At 57.4% G+C, this 18,393-nt stretch overlaps 8 protein-coding genes across 8 annotated transcripts; 3 read left to right on the forward strand and 5 right to left on the reverse strand.

The window, feature by feature from the left end:
• Positions 1-270: 270 nt before the first annotated feature.
• On the forward strand, positions 271-1,035 carry EX895_004643 (uncharacterized protein; the record flags this gene model as incomplete). The annotated part of the gene is made up of 1 exon (XM_029885237.1): positions 271-1,035. The coding sequence occupies one exon, from the start codon at positions 271-273 to the stop codon at positions 1,033-1,035; it is 765 nt and encodes a 254-aa protein (XP_029738479.1).
• A 787-nt stretch (positions 1,036-1,822) lies between these two features.
• Positions 1,823-3,718, reverse strand: EX895_004644 (uncharacterized protein; the record flags this gene model as incomplete). The annotated part of the gene is made up of 1 exon (XM_029885238.1): positions 1,823-3,718. One exon carries the CDS (start codon positions 3,716-3,718, stop codon positions 1,823-1,825), a length of 1,896 nt encoding a protein of 631 aa, XP_029738480.1.
• Positions 3,719-4,321: 603 nt separating this feature from the next.
• On the forward strand, positions 4,322-7,438 carry EX895_004645 (uncharacterized protein; the record flags this gene model as incomplete). The annotated part of the gene is made up of 1 exon (XM_029885239.1): positions 4,322-7,438. The coding sequence occupies one exon, from the start codon at positions 4,322-4,324 to the stop codon at positions 7,436-7,438; it is 3,117 nt and encodes a 1,038-aa protein (XP_029738481.1).
• Positions 7,439-7,631: 193 nt separating this feature from the next.
• On the reverse strand, positions 7,632-9,305 carry EX895_004646 (uncharacterized protein; the record flags this gene model as incomplete). Its single annotated transcript, XM_029885240.1, has 1 exon — positions 7,632-9,305. One exon carries the CDS (start codon positions 9,303-9,305, stop codon positions 7,632-7,634), a length of 1,674 nt encoding a protein of 557 aa, XP_029738482.1.
• A 551-nt stretch (positions 9,306-9,856) lies between these two features.
• EX895_004647 (uncharacterized protein) lies at positions 9,857-11,200 on the forward strand (the record flags this gene model as incomplete). Its single annotated transcript, XM_029885241.1, has 1 exon — positions 9,857-11,200. One exon carries the CDS (start codon positions 9,857-9,859, stop codon positions 11,198-11,200), a length of 1,344 nt encoding a protein of 447 aa, XP_029738483.1.
• Positions 11,201-11,514: 314 nt separating this feature from the next.
• EX895_004648 (uncharacterized protein) lies at positions 11,515-13,479 on the reverse strand (the record flags this gene model as incomplete). The annotated part of the gene is made up of 1 exon (XM_029885242.1): positions 11,515-13,479. The coding sequence occupies one exon, from the start codon at positions 13,477-13,479 to the stop codon at positions 11,515-11,517; it is 1,965 nt and encodes a 654-aa protein (XP_029738484.1).
• Positions 13,480-14,597: 1,118 nt separating this feature from the next.
• On the reverse strand, positions 14,598-15,500 carry EX895_004649 (uncharacterized protein; the record flags this gene model as incomplete). The annotated part of the gene is made up of 3 exons (XM_029885243.1): positions 14,598-14,613; positions 14,758-14,994; positions 15,151-15,500. The coding sequence occupies 3 exons, from the start codon at positions 15,498-15,500 to the stop codon at positions 14,598-14,600; spliced, it is 603 nt and encodes a 200-aa protein (XP_029738485.1).
• A 443-nt stretch (positions 15,501-15,943) lies between these two features.
• On the reverse strand, positions 15,944-18,115 carry EX895_004650 (uncharacterized protein; the record flags this gene model as incomplete). The annotated part of the gene is made up of 1 exon (XM_029885244.1): positions 15,944-18,115. One exon carries the CDS (start codon positions 18,113-18,115, stop codon positions 15,944-15,946), a length of 2,172 nt encoding a protein of 723 aa, XP_029738486.1.
• Positions 18,116-18,393: the final 278 nt, after the last annotated feature.

Raw genomic sequence — 18,393 nt, forward strand, 5'->3', positions numbered from 1 at the left:
GACACCATCCTGCACTGCCTTTAACGTGGGTTGGCACAGCGCACAACGGGACAGGGCAGCTTGCTCAATTCACGTCTGGTGCGCACCTTCATGCGCACATACAGTACAGTAGAGTACAGCAAGTTTGCATTCTGGAACCGATGTCGACGAGGCAGATATAAACTCCTGAGTGCGGAGATGTCCTTTGTCGGCAAACATCACGCCGTCACTTCCCCTCCTCTATCAAGCCATCGTTCGACTCATCCTCCGTTCCGAGTCAGCTAAGCAGTCATGAGAACCTTCTGTTGCTGCATACCCGCCCGTCTAGGCGTTCTGGTGCTCTCGCCGGTGAGCGCAGTCGCAGCCGCTCTGCTAGCCTACACACAGCTCTACCTGCTCATCAACTACCAAGCTCAGTATGACACGTTCGAGAAGGCGATCCGCGGCGCTCTCGCAGGTATCACAATTCTTCTTGCCTTGGCATCGCTATTTGGCCTGCTCGGCGCTATTTTCGCGCGTAGAACTATGGTTTCGTTCTATTCAAACATGCTCTGGCTGGCTCTGGTCATCTTTACCGTGTTGGGAGCCATCGAAATCTGGCAGCTGTTCCGCAATAAGGACCGATTCGTCAACTCCTGCGAGACACGCACCGATCTCAAGACCGAGGATCTGCAAAACTTCTTCGGTGTCTCGTTCGAGGGTCAAACGGACGCAGCGTGCAAGAAGCTGGCCGATGTCAGTGCCGTCGTGGTTGCCGTGCTCTTCGGTATCCTTGTACTCGTTCTTATGTGGCTGATCGGCATCGTCACCAAGTACAAGCATCAGCTGCAGGAACGCGACGCTTCACATGGTAGTCATGGGTACCGAGACGGATACAGCAGCTATGGCAATCTGAGCAAGAGCCGAGGCGGCCACAAGTACCATCAGACGCGCGATATGGACGAGGCCCAGCACAATGCTGCGCTCCTGCACACCACCACGCCACCATCGGGTTGGAAGGACGCGTCGCAGCCTTATCACCATTCGGACTCGCATGCCACATACAACAAAGCATAATTCGAGCGCCATGACGCTTCCTCACGATTCGCATCTGTCCGTCTCGCTGATCGAGCTTTGCATGCTGTAAATAGGGTTCCATCTATACCTCTCCCCAAGGACAATATCTGTCATCCTTCGTCTGTTCACCTCGGCCTTGAAGTATTGAGCATGGGCTGATTCGCTCTTCCACTTGTATACGGTAAATTGTAGATGCGGATCGTGTTTGACTGCAAAAAGAAGAGAGTGCGCGGCACGACGTGACGTGACACAGCAGCGGTGCTGAGTCGACATCATCGGTCCTATAACACGATCGAAGCAGCGTTGTCAGGATATCGACAAGCAGAATATGAGCTTGATCGCAAGTGGGAACCCGCCAAGCCTGACGAGCTACTCAACGCGCAGATAGAAAGAACACCGGATTTCTCATGCAATCCTTCGTCCAATCGCACCTGTGCTCGTAAAAACTGCCTTGCAGCAAGCTACACGCACGCTTAGCGCACCGGACCTTGCACCTTGCCACACCTTCCTAGCCATCCCCCGCTCCAATCCGCCCCTCACTCACTTCCGCTTGCTCCGCCCTACAAGAGCGTCATCGTGCGGCTTTCAAGGGTACGTGCCTGATCTCAGAACATACAAGCGCCGGAATTGAACGCGTAACTATCCGACCATGCGAGCCTAAGAGCAGAGATTGTTAGAATGCGGAAGTTTGTGAGAGTGTCCATATGAATACAGCATGCATTTTTTATGAGGACACGAGGACAGAGTGAGCTCCAGAACCGGAGGAGATCCCATCCAGGACAGCCCCCTAGCTGGACCGCCCGAACACCTTCCTGACGCCATCCAGCAGCGGACGCCTCTCTCCGTCTCCGTCATCCTCATCGTCGTGCTTGTTGCCCGGTGCGTCGTCGGTGTTGCGGCCGTTCTGCGCCTGGTCCTGCTTCCTCGCCCGGTCCTCAGCACCGGGACACTCCTGGATGTCGGATATCCTGACAATGTGCGGTGTGCGGTCCTGACTGCCCACTTCGACGATGAACGGCTCTGTGTACGAGTTCTGAGCGCTGCCGACGGTCTGGTGGACGACGGCGGCGCGATGCAAGTCTTGGTAGTTCATTCCGTCGACCGAGCCGGCGGTGGAAGAGGTGCTTTCGCGGCGCAAAAGGCTGTTTGGCTCGTAGGTGCCAGAAGCTTTGCGAGAGACGCTGGCGACCGAATGCGGCGAACCGGGACGCTTGATGGCTACCTTGTCGACCGCACGGACATTGCTGCTGGGAAGACCATACTTGCTGTCGCTTCTCGCACCGCCATCGTTGTTCATGATGCCGACGGTACCGTAGCTGCTGCGGAGAGGTGCCTTCATGGGACCGCCGAGCTTTCGTCGACGCTCGATGATGCCACGAATCAAGGGCTGCCAGTTCTGGCCAGTGTTGTTGCCGGTCTGGCGGTTTCGGACGACCTTGATCTTGTTGTGAACGTCGACGTAAATGTCGGTTTCATCGACAATCTCTTCTCCGATCATTTCTTCGATGACGTCCTCGAGAGTAACGACGCCGAGCGCACCGCGCGACTCGCCGGGATGCGTCGAGACGAGGATCATGTGACTGCGGCCTTGCTGGAAGTAGTTGAGACAGTCGAGGAGCGTGAGGTCGCAGCTAGCTTCCGGGAGAGGAGTGAGGTGGAAGCTGGAGACAGCCTGGGCATCTTCTGGATCATACTGGATGAGATTCTTGACGAGGAGCATACCGACGATGGCATCCTTCTTGCCGGGTTCGTGGATGGGGACACGCGAGTACCCGGATCTGACCAGCTTGGCGACACCTTCCTCGTCAAGGATAGTGTCACTGGACATGATGAAGACATCTTCGATGGGGGTCATGACGTCGCGAACGGTCTTGTCGTTAAGCTCCAGGACGGCGCGGATGATGGTGACCTCGTCTTCGTGCAAGTGCTCGGTACCGATCTGCTGATGAAGCGAGACAAAGGTCTTGAGCTCGGCTTTACGGTAGGTGGTGCCGTGCTCTTCGCCTAGACACCAGTCGAGTAACTTTGCAGTGGGCCAGGCGATGGGTGCGAGGATGAGCATGGTGGCATGGACCATGGGAGCACAAAAGGCGCCAATGGCGAGTCCATAGCGGGCGCAAATGCTCTGGGGCACAATCTCACCAAAGATGACAATGAGCAAGGTGGAAGTGAGGACGGCAGCGATACCACCACCGAAGTCGGAGAGAAAAACAGGCAGAGTCTCGTTGACAATGACGTTGCCGAGGAGCAAGACGACAAGCACCCAGTGACGACCCTTTTCGAGGAGCTTGAGCACCTTCGAAGCGTGCTTGCGTTCGGTTTCGGAGCCAGAAGACGCCAAGACTTGCAAATTGACCATATCGAGACCCATGAGGCCGAGGGTGAGACCAGCAAAGATACCGCCGAGTACGACCAAGGCTGCGATGGTCAAAATGTCGATGGTGAGCTTAAGCGGACTGTCGGTGACAGCCTCGTCGTCTTGGCCATGGTGGTGCGACTGTGGCGTTGAGTCGGAAGAGGAGAGAGAGAACGATGCGGCTGAGAAAGGAGCCGAGAGAACGGGTGCTATGAGGTGGACCAAGGCTGTGAGTGCTACGATGGCCAGCTTGATCAAAGGTTGCGCGCGGTATTGAATTGAGGCGGCCTGCGTCGGCCTCGCCGAAGGAGGACGCATCAAGACCATATCGAGTCAACGGGACCGGAAATGCGATTGGCGGAGAGCCCGGTTGGTGGTCGACCAGGAAGAGACGATGAGAATGGGGTTTGACCAAGAGGAAGAAGAAAGCGAGGAACGTGCGAATTTGCTTACACGGCACGGCCTCTGCGTCACTCAACATCAAAGCATCACAGCGTCTCGGCGGCAACTGCAATCTGCAGCTCTGCTTGCCCTTTGGCCCAAGTTCACGGGATCACGCATTTTCTTTTTTGGAAGCATGAGGTGCGCATTGTGCATTCTGCATCATGCAGGACACAGACCAAGTGCCTCGAAGCAACCTTATCCTGCCAAAACTCTAAATCCAGCACCAATCGAGGCTCCACAGAGTGCCAAATCGGAGATGAATCGGGCAAACCTAAGCTGCTTTTCAGAGGCAGAGCAACACCCACACTCACGATATGTCAAACACACGCTGCGTGCATGCGTGCGTGCGTTGGGCGTTGCAACTGTGCCCACACTACGAGCAAATAGCTCTCGCCAGCCTTTAAATGCTCACACGTTCACTACCTCCACGTTTGCCTCCACCTCAGCTTTCGACAAGAAAAGGTCGCCTGCTTTGTGTGGCCAACCATGTCGGACGATGATCCGCGTCAGCTGTTGCCCGAGACCGAGTCGCACCAAAACTTGTCGTCCCGACTCGGTGTGTCCCGACCGCTTCCCCCGAGGAGCCGCAGCAGCAACAGGACCGCTGCCTCTCTCGCTAAGTCACCACTGATGAAATCAGAAGCTGCCGAATTCACACACTATGCGCCTAGCGAAGACAACCAACTCGAACAATCGTACGACTCGCAGGCAACGGCAAAGAGCCAAGACGGAGAGCGCTCGCAACTCGAGGCGAGAGGAACCGCATCACCAGAGAAGATGGCAGTGCAGAGAACCGTATCGGGCAGCTCCGTTCGGAGCCTCCGATCCAACGGTGCGGCATCCGACATTCCCAAGGAAGAGATTGAACAGGCGCTCGAGGGTCTCGACCGCGACGATCTCGTCGTGGCGCTTGGCCGGGCCAAAGTGCAAATGGACGACATCGAGGCCCAGCTCGACGAGCAGGTGTTGCAAAACGAGACTTTGCACGACTCGGCCGCCTCTCTTGCTCAGGAACTTGCGCAAGCTCAATCTCAGGTGCATTCGCTCCAATCAACCGTCAAGCAGAGGGAGGAAAGGATTGACGAGATCATGGCCGATCAGGAGCGCATCGAAGGCGAAGTTTACTCGACCATGCAGATCATTGAACGTCTTCGAAAGCAACTCTCCGAGACCGAGAAGAGTCGCAATGACGCAGAGAAACGCTACCACGACCAGACCGCCACCATGGACAAGGAACGCCAATACTATCAGGATACAGAGGCGCTCCTCAAGTCGCAGAAGGCTACACAAGCCACAACGTACGAAAAGCTTCTCTCCAGCCACAACGAGCTGCTTCGCGAGCATGAACGCCTCACCAACCGTCTTGCCTCCATCAAGGCCAGCGGAGGCAGTTCCGACGTCGGTTCTGTGTCCGGTCTATCCAGTCATCTAGCTTCGGACGAAGCGCTCGAATCTGGAGATGCGTCCGCCCAGGAAGTCGCTGATGACGATCAGCTTGACCCGCATGCTCATGAAACGACCCTCACACGACGAGTCCGCACCGGCGCACCCAAGACCTCTACCTTTGCCGAGGAAAGGGACATGGCCGCGTTGCTCGACGAACTCTCCACCCTTCAAAAGTCCCACTCTTCGCTGTCAGAAACCATGGCCACTCTGCAAACCGAGCTCAGGGACGTTCGAGCAGAAAATGCCTCCCTTCGCGACCAGAACGAGACTTTCATGGACATTCTCCAGGAAAAGACCTTTAGCGGTGCCCTGCTCAATGAAAGCGCCATGCTTCGTGGCATCCGACGCGCCTCCCTCGGACGTCTTCGTGCCCAGGATGGTCTGGATGATCCCTATGATGACGAGAACACTGACTCGCTCGGCATCGACGATGATGATGATGTCGACGACGACGACAGGACCGGGAGTACCTCCGTATCCTCTGGCACCATTCCAGAGGAAGATGAGGATGACGTCGATGATGTTCCCGACACGCCCAAAGCTCCGCCGGAGCGCATCAAAAGCTCTCGTCGAAAGCGAGCCGGTTCTGGCGCTGTCATCCCGAGCACCGACTTGGCCTCCGAACTCGAAGGCAACGCCAACGAAGCCGTCCTTGCAGCCAGTCCCAACAAGTCGAGCCGAGAGACTCGCGCAACTCAGCGCATCGGAACCGTGTCCGACAGCGTCGACGAATTGCAGCAAGAAGTTTGCGAGCTCCGCGAAGCTAACCAGGCTCTCACTCTGTACATCACCAAGATTATCGACCGCATCATTGCGCGCGAAGGCTATGAGAACATCCTCGCTGTCGAAACCCGTGGAACGGTTCGAGGTCCGCGCCACAAAGCGTCGCGAGCCAACCTCGGCCAGAGTTCGAACCACAAGAAGCCGACCGACACTGACATCGCAACCGGCTTGCGCAACGCTTCGAATGCGAGTGATAGTTCCAGCAAAAGCGCTTCCACCACCGGAGGCGGACTCTTCAGCTTTGGTGCCACGTCCGGCGAACCTCGTCCATCAGCTCCGCCTAGGAGCAAACGCACCTCCTCGATTGATTGGCGAAACTTGCCTTTCCTCGGTGGTGGAAGCAGCTCCTCCGAGACTAGCTCCAATCTGCGTCCCTTGACGTTGCAGTCGGACAATCTGCTCATTCCCTCTCGCGAAGGCTCCGCTCGCAAAGTGAGAACCAGCGAGGAGATCGAAGACGAACACGATGTGGCCGAACGCGAGCGCATCCGTCAAGAGCTTCTCCTGCGTGGCATTCAGCCGCCCAAGCATCAGCTCGTGCAGAGCCCAACTAGCCCGCAGAAACAACGTCCTCAAAGCATTTCTGCCGCTTCCGGTGCTGGAGGCTTTGCCGCCTTCTTCTCCCGCGTTGTAGGCGGTGCCAGCTCTAGTGCTGTCTTGAGCCCTACCCGATCCGACTCGCACTCGCAAGCATCGACGACCCCAGGCCGAAGCCTGGATGCTGGCTTTGAGCGGGCCACCACATCGACACCGGCAGCGCGCGACGAGGAGCGCTCCCGTGCTGTGCAGCTTTCCGCGGGCACTGGCTCTAGCCTGACAAAGCTGAGCGGCGGACAAGGCATCGCATCGAGGGCTCGACAGCAGCGAGCCGAACGACACCAGCAGACGCTCGATCTTGCTTCGGACAGCAGCCCCGGCTATCCTTTCCCCTCTTCTTTGCAAAGCAGCCGCGGCACCAGCGGCACCAGCAGTCTAACTGATAGCTCGGTCCTCGAAAACTCGGTCGCGGGCGACGAGAGCTACACTTTGCCCGCTCCACCTGCTGGTTCGGTTCACAGTGAGACGGACTCACCCTTGATCGGCTACGGAGGTGCATTGCCGCCGCTGCCTCACGAAACGACGGGCGACGAAGATCCTCAAGCTTTCCGATCGCCGACGCTGATGCAGAATTCGACCGAGGCGCAAGCAAGCCAGGATCAAGGCTGGAAACGCGCCTTCCGCAGGATCAGTCTGTTGAGTACCACGCCCGCCGGGTCACAGCCTGACAGCAACATGCAGGACTCTACTGAGCAGACTACCACAAGCCAAAGTCGTAGCCCGCTCTCTACACCGGCTTCGCTGCCATCTTCGACAGAAGAGAAATTCGAAGAGTAATATCCGGCGAGTTCGCAGATGAGCCGCTGCGAAAGACTACCTTGTACCATCGCAAATGATGACCCAACATGCATTTGATACCCTAATCGTCAACCAGATATTCCCGCACTTCAAAGATGCCGACCCCGTATCAATGTTCTGGGTGCACAATGAGCTGGTGATAAAATTGTCCCATTGAGCGAAAAAAAGATTGTCACTGTCTTCCACCGAAGAGCGCGCCACCATCGCCGGATGACGTGCGCTGCATATACATGAAATACTTCCAAATCGCCGTGACCGCGGCAGCGAGCAAAAACGCCGAATCAAACAGACTGCCGAACACAACCTGGAAGCTGGGCAGGGTAGCCAGCAAAGGCGGGGCCGGTACGTCCTGTAGCGCCCTGGCGGACGGCGGCACCACCGATGCCGGCAACGAGGATCGAAGTTGGATCAAGGTGGCCAGCAGGTAGATGGTCATGATCTCAGCGAGGAAGAGGACGAGGAAGGAGCTGGAGACGCCGGTGCCCGCGGCACGGAACGCGGAGCCGAGGTAGCTGAGAACGCTGCCGATTCTCGCCCAGATGAGCACGCCGACAAACAGCAACGAGACCTGCTTGGTCCACGCGGCGACATCTAAATTGACGTCAAAGATGCGGATCAGATATGCCAGCGACAGCGAGATAAAGTCCGGCGGCGCAGTGTCCCTGTACCCCAAAATGAGCAGGTTGAGCAGCGATATGGCGATGCGGAACGCGCAGTAGGCCGCCCACAACCAGCCGACGAGGATCCACAGCTTGCCTATCAGCGTTGAGCCGAGCTGCTCCTGATGCTGCAAAGAAGTCATGCGATCCAGGTCATCGCGCATAGCGGTTGCAATGGATGAAAGCCCAAAGATCTCCGATTTGAGCGACTTGATCTCTCGAGACCGACTATCGCCACCCCACAGACTCGCGACGGTCCAGCCATCCTGAATACGATCCGAAGTGTCGCCTTCGAGCCGCGCCAGATCCGCCTTCCTGGATGCAAGGTCGGAACACGTCCTGTTGAACGACTCTTGCGCCAAGCGAACGTCGCTGGGCGAAGGCGCGCGTTGTTGCTTTCCTCGAAAGTGTTCGACTGCCTCCCAAGCAGCTTGAAGAGCTGCTGAGCCTGACAGTACGGCGATGAAGGTGACGCCTATGACAGCGGTTCTGGCCATGAGGCCGTCCGAGATGCCGGCGCCACTGCTTTTGTCCAGCAATGCAGCGGGAAGGGGCACCTTGAAGAAGAGCACGAGCCACGGCACGAAAGGAAAGAGCAGGTAGACGATGCGGCGAGGCAGAGGTGTAGAAGCGTTACTGCGATAGGTGAATAGTAGGCATACTGCAAGGGGGATCAAGACGATCGCAAGAGCCTGTACGGCCGCTAGATCAAAGCGCCACACCTTTCGCAGTGTGGTTCCATTGCCTGTGGAAAAGCCTGCCGTCTCGAGCAGAACGGCGACGAAGAGGGATGCAGACTCGGCAAAGGCAAGAGAAAACAGGAGCGCTGCCAGGCTGGCAAGATCTAGGTTTCCCTGCGAGTTGCGAATGCGGACAGGTGCCAGGAACGAGGCCGTCAACTGAGGCCATGAGGGTAGCGCAGATCCTTTGTTAAAGGCGAGGAACGGTGATCTGTCCGTAGCGGTGCGTCCACTGTCGTCATCCTCGTCGTCGTGAATCGAGTCGGTGTGGAACGGAGCCGTATTCGACATTGTGTGTGCGGTCGCTGGTGCCGGTAGAGTGGCAGTGGACTTTGTGCTGACGTCCAACGAGGCGTGCCTTGCCTGTCCAAAGAGAAAGGGAAGAGCGGCTCGAGCCGAGAGGTATAGACCCAGCTTGATCGCCAAGATGAGGACAAAATCGATCATATTGATAGTATAGGAGGCGATGCCATACTGTCCCTGTAAAAATCAAAAGCACCGTCGGGGTAGACGCAGGTGACGACGTTCAAGTGGACGAGGACGAGGGTGGTGGTGGTCGTTGAGCAGGAAGACAGACGAAACCTCCACTCTGAGCCGGCCGTGCTCCGAACCTATATTGTTAGATTTATTTTCTGTCACGCCTGCTGTTTTGTCGCACGGGAATTAAGAGGATCTGACGCGTCGGAGGCGCTCACTTCATTCACAGCCTTGGTGGCTGGCAGTTGAGTGTTGTTTCGAGTAACCAACACGCGCGCCGCGTAGAAATGGACTGCTAACTCGGTGTGTCTCTTACATCCAACGCTGGGCGCGCGCTGCTTGCCTGTTGATGATTCCAACTTTCAGACCAACACTTTTTTGTCGATTGACACTTCGCGGTCACGAGCAACTCTGGTCAATTGTCAGTAGGTTCATCTCCTCCATCATCATCACCATCACCACCGTCGATCAGCTGTGCTATCGTTCTTTCGCTTGCTCATCCGCTCGTCCGTACGCCTACCATGCCAGCACTACCTACCACGCCAAAGCCAACCAATCCAGATGCGGGCGACTCGTCCTGGCTACTCGACGAGCACCTTTCGCCAGCGCTCGTACAAAGCTCGTTGCGCGACCTCAACATCTCTGATTCTCCGCTCAACGGCCCTCTTCGAACGACGGCATCCATCAACTCAGCAGCAACCTCGGGCGTCAAGAAGCCCATGAAATCTCGCCCCTCGTGGGGCTCGGCCGCGGTGCTCGACGCCAACAACTCCGCCAAAGCCATGTCCAAGATGCGTCTCTTGGCTGGTCTCGATATCAACGACGAAAACAAGCCGCCAGTTTCCAAGAGGCCACCCACGTCATCTACAGGGGGCGCTCGTCCACGCTTCTCTCTGTTTGCCAAGTCAGGCGGGCCCACCCACCTGATACCCAAAAAAGCCCACAACCAGTCGGAACCCGACGAGGAGGACGACGATGTCACCATCGCAGGCTTGCCAGACGCCTCCGGACTCGCTTCGTCGTCGTCCATATTTGACTCTTCCGCAGTGGATGTCGATGACGAGTACATTCGCGAAGCGCTCCTCGGCAAACGAGCCTCGGCGCGCCAGTCCACCGGCGGTCCCACACCCACAGAGAGCAAAGAGTCGCAGGAACAAGCTGCCCGTCAGCTCGCGGAGCTTCGCCGCATGAACGACGTCTTTGAAGGTTTCGAGAAAATGCTCCGCGGCAGCGCCGGCCAGATCAACGCCTTTGCTCGACGCGTCCAGGAGACCGACGACCTTCTCAACATTTACATTGGCCTGCTCCGACAGACCGAAAAGACACAGCAGCTTCTTCAGGATCAGGACTGGAAGGGGTCCACCGACGATGCTACCGCACACGAAGAGTCCCTGGCGCACGCAGAGCGAGAGACCCAACGACTGCAGGCCGAAGCTTTGGCCAGGGAGCTAGAGGCTGAGCGCGCTGCAGAACAAGCCGCCTTGCAGGCGAAAGAGGAGGAACGGCGGCGCCAGGAAGACGCACGACGTACAACTGCAGGAGGTGCAAGAGGCCGCGGACGGGCTGTCTCGGGATCCACCAGAGGTGCAGCAAGAGGCGGCGCTGCTCGCGGCGCATCCACCGCCGCTGCTCGTGGCCGCGTCGTCAGCTCGCGCACTGCAGCTGCAACCACCGACAGCTCTGCTCCTTCCACTCGATCCGCCTCCGCCTCGGCTAGGGGTGCACCTGCTTCCGCCCGATCCGCGTCAGCCACCGCACGCGGCACAGCTCGACCCTCTGGCATCCCCACCCGCGCCGCCTCGGGCAGTGCCGGCCTCGGCGGTCAGTACGCCAACGTAAAGAGTTCCGGCTACGGCCCTAGGTGATGCCGTCACTACCCTTGTCCCTTCGTCTCGGACACGCTCCGTCTCCTGTGTCCTGTACTATACCACCCCCATCTGCTTAATGTATTTGTTCTTTCGCGCTCAGCCTCTGTCGTCGTTGTCGTCATCGTGGTCGTCGAACCCCGAACTCGCCCTTCTCCACCGTCAAGCCTGTCTTCATGACGCGCGTGTAGCGATTGCCGTTTCACGTTGAACAACGACGTTGAAACATCGTTTACAAAGTATCCTTTGGACACAGTTTGACGATGATTAACACCAGAAATGAGCACTTGGCACGATAAGGTAGTAAGTGACCATCAGCGGCGGCAAGGTAAGCTGCGTGCCCCTTTCTCCTTCTGCTGCTTGATGCGCTCAGTCTTGGCCTGCGACTTTTCGAACTCCATCCGGCCGAGGAGTCTATCCCAGCGCTCCTGCATCGCGGCATCTACGAAGCGAAGATCGCTGCGCTCGACGCCCGTCAGCCCTACCTTTCTGAGCTCGGGCAACTTCGAACCCACCTGTTTACCTCTTCGCTTGCCCTTGCCTCGCATGCTGTTCACCGGGAGAGGTGCGTCCTCTGGCATCGCCCTTACCCTCCAAGGCTCATCTGGGATCTCCTGGCCGTCTGGCTCCTGAGCTTTGGGTCCCACGATCAGCCGCATCCACTCGGGCATATCCTTTCGAGTGAGCCACTGCTGCCCGTCCTCGTCCTCACTCTCGTCCAGCCAGTCGCTCTCATCGAGCTGTTCGTCAGCACGCACGTCTGGACCCGCAGTGATGTAGTAGCCGGACACAGGCCTCGGAAGGTGCCAAAAAGACTTGAGCAGGTCGATGTCGGCTTTGTTCGAGATGTACGGGCGTGGAGTCAGGTCGACCTTCTTCGGAGTGACAGATCGACCGTCTGGTGCAGGAGAAGGGGCGTCCGGAGTAGCAGACAGGGTGCTACTAAATTTCCCGCTTTGGAGGCGCCCAGACCTTCGAGGAAGGGGGCTGACACGATGGGCGTAGGTGCGGGCAAAGGTGCCACGTCGACTAGTCCGGACAAGTTGGTCCAAAGGCACGTCGTCGTCCGAGTCATCCGATACGGTCGGGGCGGAACGGGGTGGGATTCTGACCAACCCCTGTCTGGCGATGGGCGCAGGACCAACGTCGCAGCTCTTGCCTGGTTGCTCCGGTCCAAGCGAGGTCTCTGGTTGGTCTTTAATGACTTGTCCTTGGACACGGCCCGGATGTGGCGACTGCTGGCGACGACTGCGAGACTGTCCTTGACGGGGCTCTTGAGGTGAATGATGACCATGCTGTCCAGCTCGGATGTGACTGAGAATCGGAGGAGCCACTTCCTGACGAGGCCTCCGAGCCGAACGCTCGGGCTGCTTTCCAGCACGCACGGTACTGGCAGCGGCAGGAGTCGCGTACGGACGAGGTTCTTGAGGCGAGCAATCACGCTGTTTGTCAGCCCGGAAGGAAGTAAGAGAAGTAGAAGCCGAATTCCAAGCCCCTTCGCACGCGCGCTTCATACCGCGACCTGAGGATCCCGGTGGGGTGATGCCAACACCTCTGGAACCGGTGGCCAAGCGAGCCGCAGCGAGAGGGTCGAAAGATGTGCCGGTCTGCGGATGCTGCGTGGCTTGTTGCAGAGCCGTAGGAGCCGTAGGAGCCGTTGGGCCTGCGACTGGAGAAACTACGCTCGGAGCTTCAATGAGAGGGGGGTAGAGTCCAGCGGCGATAGGAGGGGCAGGGGAAGACGAGGATGGATCGTCTCGGATCGAAATGGAGTTAAGACGCTCGACAAGGAATGCATCTTGACTGGCGCCTTGCCACTCGGGCGGGATGGACTCGACCTGATACAGCGTCTGCGTGCCCTTGCCATCGTATTCGCCAAACTCGTCGCGACCAAGGACCACAGCCCGAACGGCGTTGGTTCTGCCGAACACCCATTCACCAACATCGAACTCCCAATAAGGAGGGATGTATTGTGTCACTTTCGGCTCCTCGCTGCGATAAATATACGGGTAGTCAGGCTTTGCCTTGAGCCACCAAGTCCAAGACCCCCTCTCGGCGCCTCTAATATAAACGTGGACACCGTCGGGGTAGGCATCCTTGCTGATGCGGAACGAGAACGAGGTTCCTTCGACGCCGACGACGATGCATTTCGTGAGGGGAGGTTGCGTCACGTAAGGGACATGGACGGACTCCTCTTCCATCAGCCTTCTGCCATTGGACATCAGCCAATAGTGCCGAACGGGAAAGTCGGTCGACACGGCGATGTTCGTCGACGCCATGCTGCGGTGCTTTGAAGGAGCGCGACAGTGACTGTTGGAGGCGGAGGCAGGTGAGGGACCATGGATAGTGAAGAGACAACGTTCGGGAAAAGGCGTCGCCACGGGTGCCAAGATGGTGCGCGAGCAGGCGCCCAAGCAGCTCCTGACTGTCAATGGGGTTGAGGAGACAGGACAAGCGGACGGTTTGAGGACTGTCTTTGTGGACTTTGGTATCGAGAGCTGATCGAAGTTGGGCATGTGCTCAAGAGAGGAGAGAAGAAGTGGGGGTTAGAGAGTGGGTGAAGTTTCAAGTACTTTACTGCATCTTCTAAATTTGTGTGATGAGAAGACGCGGCCCAAGCGTTGAGTCTCTTTCCCTTTCACTCTGCGCAGCTCAGTTGCATCTTCTGCACTCGTTCAGTGTGCGGTATCCCTGGAGTGGGGATAAAGGGAGACTACGGAACATGAATCCTCACTGCGCATCTTCTCGACCTTGCTCTGCCTCTAGCTCTCCCGTTGCTCAACGGGACCGCCTTCCGATCCGTATAGGGGATGAAGAGTACGGAACCGAAGCACGTTGGAAAGGGGCCACGTTCTAGAGCATGGGATTACAGTGTCGCGTGTCGATAGAGGTTGACAGGGAGAGGCGCAACCGAAAGGTTTCTCGCTCGCTGACTTGAGTAGCGCAGCAATGGAGTCGCGCTGCCGGCATCAGGAGAGCGGTGCAGGCTGGCATTGTATAGAAAGAGAGAGGGAGAGCAGACGCAAATGAGAACACTACCGAAGCGGAGTTCCGGGCGAAAACTAATCGCGTCGAGTCGTGACGATCGCTACGAGCAGACTGGCCATAAACTTGTCGTGAGAACGTGTGACGTAGGCACTTCCGAGAAGCGAAAGGGAGAGGAGCCGCAACTCGTAATCGAAATGCTGAGATGCAGCCGGGATTGCTGTGCCGTGTATGCGCAGGCAAAGGTCAAGCTCATTGCGATGGGACAGGACCGAGACAGACGGGCAACATGTGCACTGAGGCTGTGATGAAAGCGTCGATCGGACAAACACAAAGTGACGATGCAATGCTGGTGTGATCATTGCCGTTGTATTGACTGATTGAAGGAAACAGACATGCACGAGGTACCGGTCTAAGCGTAGTTCTCACTGTGACAGACAAGGAGCAAACGGAAGTGAAAGGCGGAGTGGTCAGCAGCCAGATTCAGAAAACGAAACGACCGGGGCAAAGGTCTGGGTGCAGATGGAACCCAGTCTCTGCATTTGGTCCTCGACAAAGGTAGAAGCACTTACGCAGGGTAGTAGGCATGAGGGTCGTGCGGAACAGCGCCCTTCTGCAGCTTGAGGATGTGGTGGGGCTGCTTGAAAGGAGGGCGTGGTGGCAAGTTGGAAGTCGAGTAGAAGCCAGGAGACGAAGCATCCGAAGACTTGTGCACTTGGGCGAGAACATCAGTGAATGCGGTAGGTGACTCAAGATCAGCAGGGCGCGTGAGAGCGGTGGTGTTGGAGGCGTCTTCGGGTGCCTGAAGGCTGTTGCGCGAAGAATAGTTCCGGAAGCAAAAGGTCAAATGGGAGGAGTGCGCCCATGAATGACGACGGTGCAAGAAAGCGGAGTGCATTCAGTAATGGAGCACAGCAAAACCAAGCAGTCGGCACAGGCGACATCAAGCAACAGCAAAAGCTTACCTTCGGGTGCCATCCTCGTTGGGAGAGGAGAGCAGAAGCGTGGTGAGGTCCTTCTGCGTGATCATCTCGAGCTTGGGGTACTTGCGTCGGAAGTCTCGATTGTGGTAGAGGTTGCCAGCGGGATCAGAAGCGGCGCTGGGGGGAGTGGCGGCGCGCTCGGGGCGAGAAGCAGGCTGCGGCCATCGGTTCGACTCGATCGAGGGGATACCCGAAGAGATTTCTGGGTTGGCCGAGAAGATCTCGCGGAATTTTCGCCAGAAGGGAGTCTTTCCCTCGACGTAGGTGTAGGCGTGGGGCGAGGCGTAGTTCTTGGCCTCGTTGTAGAGGGTGCGTGAAGCGCGAAGCGACATGGTGACAGGTATATATACCGACGGTGTTGCGAATGGTGGTTGAAACGACACGAATGGTTCCGATGAAGGAGCTTCGTTTGGTGTCAGTGCGGATCACAGGTGCGCTTGGTAATGTCGATGAAATCCCTGGTTGAAATCCGTAGACGAATAAATTCCCGTACGATTCGAAAAACTGAGTGGATGCACTATGTGTCACTTGTCGATCTCACAGTTCCAAAGGAAAATTGAACCTCATCAGGACCTGACGAGGTAAGAACACAGAGACGGCGGTCAGTAAAGCAGCATAGTAGATGGTGCAATCAAAATCGGCGCTCTATCAATGCGACATCTATTCTTTCGTATTGCTGCAGCGGACTTGGGTACAGCTAGTCAACACAACACACCTGCTTCCTTCGTGGCCATGTACAAGATCGTAACACATGCTTTGGGACGCACTCCTCCTTCTAGGACCACACATCGAGAAGCAACCTGGATCGTTCCTTAAGCAGCTTCATCTCCTTCTTGGCCTCGTCTGCAGAGCCCTTGGCCTCCTCAAGGATCTTGGCAAAGATGCCTTCGACATCCTGCGCCATCCCCTTGGCCTCACCGCAGATGTAGATGTAGGCCTTGCGCTCCAAGATGTCCTCGGCGATCTGCTTGCGGCGCTCCCAGATGAGATCCTGCACGTACAGCTTGGAGCCGTCGGGCTTGAACTTTTCGCGCGAGAGCGACGTCTCCATTAGGAACTTGCCGCCGAGCTTCTGTGCGTATTGAGGCCACTCGTCGCGATACAAGAAGTCCTCGTCCGCCTTTCTGCAGCCGTAGAACAGCCAAATGTTGCCCCAGTCTTTGAGCGCTTCTTCGGGTGCCTTGCCGTTCGACTTTTCGAGCGCCTTTTCAGCACTGCAAACACGGTCCTGCACAAACGAGCGGAAGGGAGCAACACCAGTGCCGGGACCAACCATGATGACGGGGATCTTGGGCGAAGTGGGCAGACGGAAGTTGGAGCGTCGAATGTGGATCGGAGCACGGAACTGGCCTTCCTTGGTGTAGGCGCCTCGAGGTCCGTCGAGCAGGTACTTGGGCGTTCCAAAGCGAGGATCAGCAGGACCCGTGGGCTGCTCGTTGTTCTTCTGCATCTTGATGGCGCTGATAAAGTTGGTGGCCAGACCGTAGACCCACGGACCAGACTTGTTGGCCTGGTAGCGCAGCACGACAGCGGTGATGTGCACTGATTTGGGGTGCATCTTGGGGCTCGACGAGATCGAGTAGAATCGAGGACCTACACGCGGGAGGTCAGAGATGACGCGGTCAAAGGGAATGTTCCATGACTTGATCGTGCGAACGTCAGCATCGAGGCTGTCGCCAGCGATCCACTGCATGGCCTCAGCGGTCTTGAGCAAGCGGCTACCAATTTCGGCTTGGAATGTCTCTTTGTTGGCGCAGACCTTTTCGAGCTTGGCCTGGATTTCGGGTGAGGGCGCAAACTTGGCGAAATTGTTCAGGGTCTGTCGGGAAGCATGGCTGCTGATATCGATGTAGTGGCGGAAGACGGCTTCGTAAGTTGTAGGGACAGGGAAGGGCACCTTGGCAAGGGTGGGGTCAAGCGACTCGACATCGATCACGGTGGTGCGTTTGTCGAGGAGACCGAGGACGGCCAGGACACGGTCGACCTCTTGCTCGGGGTTGTGTGCCCACACAGCGATGTGGTCGCCGTGCTGGTACGAGATGCCAGAGCCTTCAATGTCGAACTCGACGTGGACGCAGGTACGGTCGGCGGTGCCTTCGACAAAGAGCTCGCGCGCCTCCTTGATGACGGCATTGTAAGGGTTCTTGGCGTCGTGAATGCCCTTGGTGCCTAGAAGCGCTCGAGCCGAAAGCTCGCCTTGGTAGACCTTGTCATGCGGGTGGTCGGCAAGCTCAGTGACTTTGAAGTCGGCGACATCGCCTCCCCCGCCTTCCTGAAAGTCGAGCGTAGCAGCCAGCGACTCGAACATCGAGTCCTTCCAGGCCAAGTAGTCTTCTTCCATGCTCTTGTCGTCGTCGCCCTCGCCTCGCTCGCCGATACGCTTGGCACCAAGCGACTGGAGACGAGCGTCGAGCTTGCGGGCGACGGCGTTGAAATGCTCGTAGGTACGGTTGCCGAGACCAAAGATGACATAGTTGAGGTTCTCAAGACGCTCGCTGCCGTTGGAGAACTCGGGGGTTTCGGCTTCGATGAATTCCATCAGCCCGACAGCGTTGTCCGTAGGCTCACCCTCGCCGTAGGTGGCCATGACGAACACGGCGACGGTATCTTCGGGCATCTGGTCGAGCTTGTCGAATTCATACTCTTCCGGGTCGAGGACGAGCGAAGAGGTGCCGAAGCGGGCTTTAGCTTCCTTTGCGAGCTTGGTGGCGTACTCTTCCGCGGTGCCGGTCTGGGAGCCGTAGAAGATGGCAATGCGCTTCTTTTGCGACTTGAGCTTGGAGACAAAGTCGGCGCCTCCTTCATCGGACGCAGCAAGTGATGCTCCGTTTGCGAGCTTGGACCCGGTGTCCTTGACAGCACCACCGAACAGGCTGTCGCGGAAGAGGTACAGGACGGCCAGCAAGCCTCCCAGACCGAGAACGACCAAGTCGAGTTGCGACGCCATGGTGATCGGAAGTGTGGTGAGCCAGAATCAGAGCCGAAGGGATAAGGGATATGCGCTGCAAGTCGTGACGAGTCAAAGGCGTCGCGGTCTGCTGGAGTGAACTGCTACCCGGTCAAAGTGAGGGGAACAGGAGGGGATGTGGCCGTGTGAGATGGTGAGGAGAGGACGGGAGAGCAGTGGGAAGTGAAGGTGAGGGAGTATGAACGAGCCGTGGTTGCCGCCTGAAAACGTATGTTTCGCTGATCAGAGCGCCCACGCTGCGTGTCCTTGGGAAAGCG

This window comes from Sporisorium graminicola, chromosome SGRAM_4 (genome assembly GCF_005498985.1).
Source record: "Sporisorium graminicola strain CBS 10092 chromosome SGRAM_4, whole genome shotgun sequence".
In the NCBI taxonomy this organism is placed as follows: Eukaryota; Fungi; Basidiomycota; class Ustilaginomycetes; order Ustilaginales; family Ustilaginaceae; genus Sporisorium; species Sporisorium graminicola.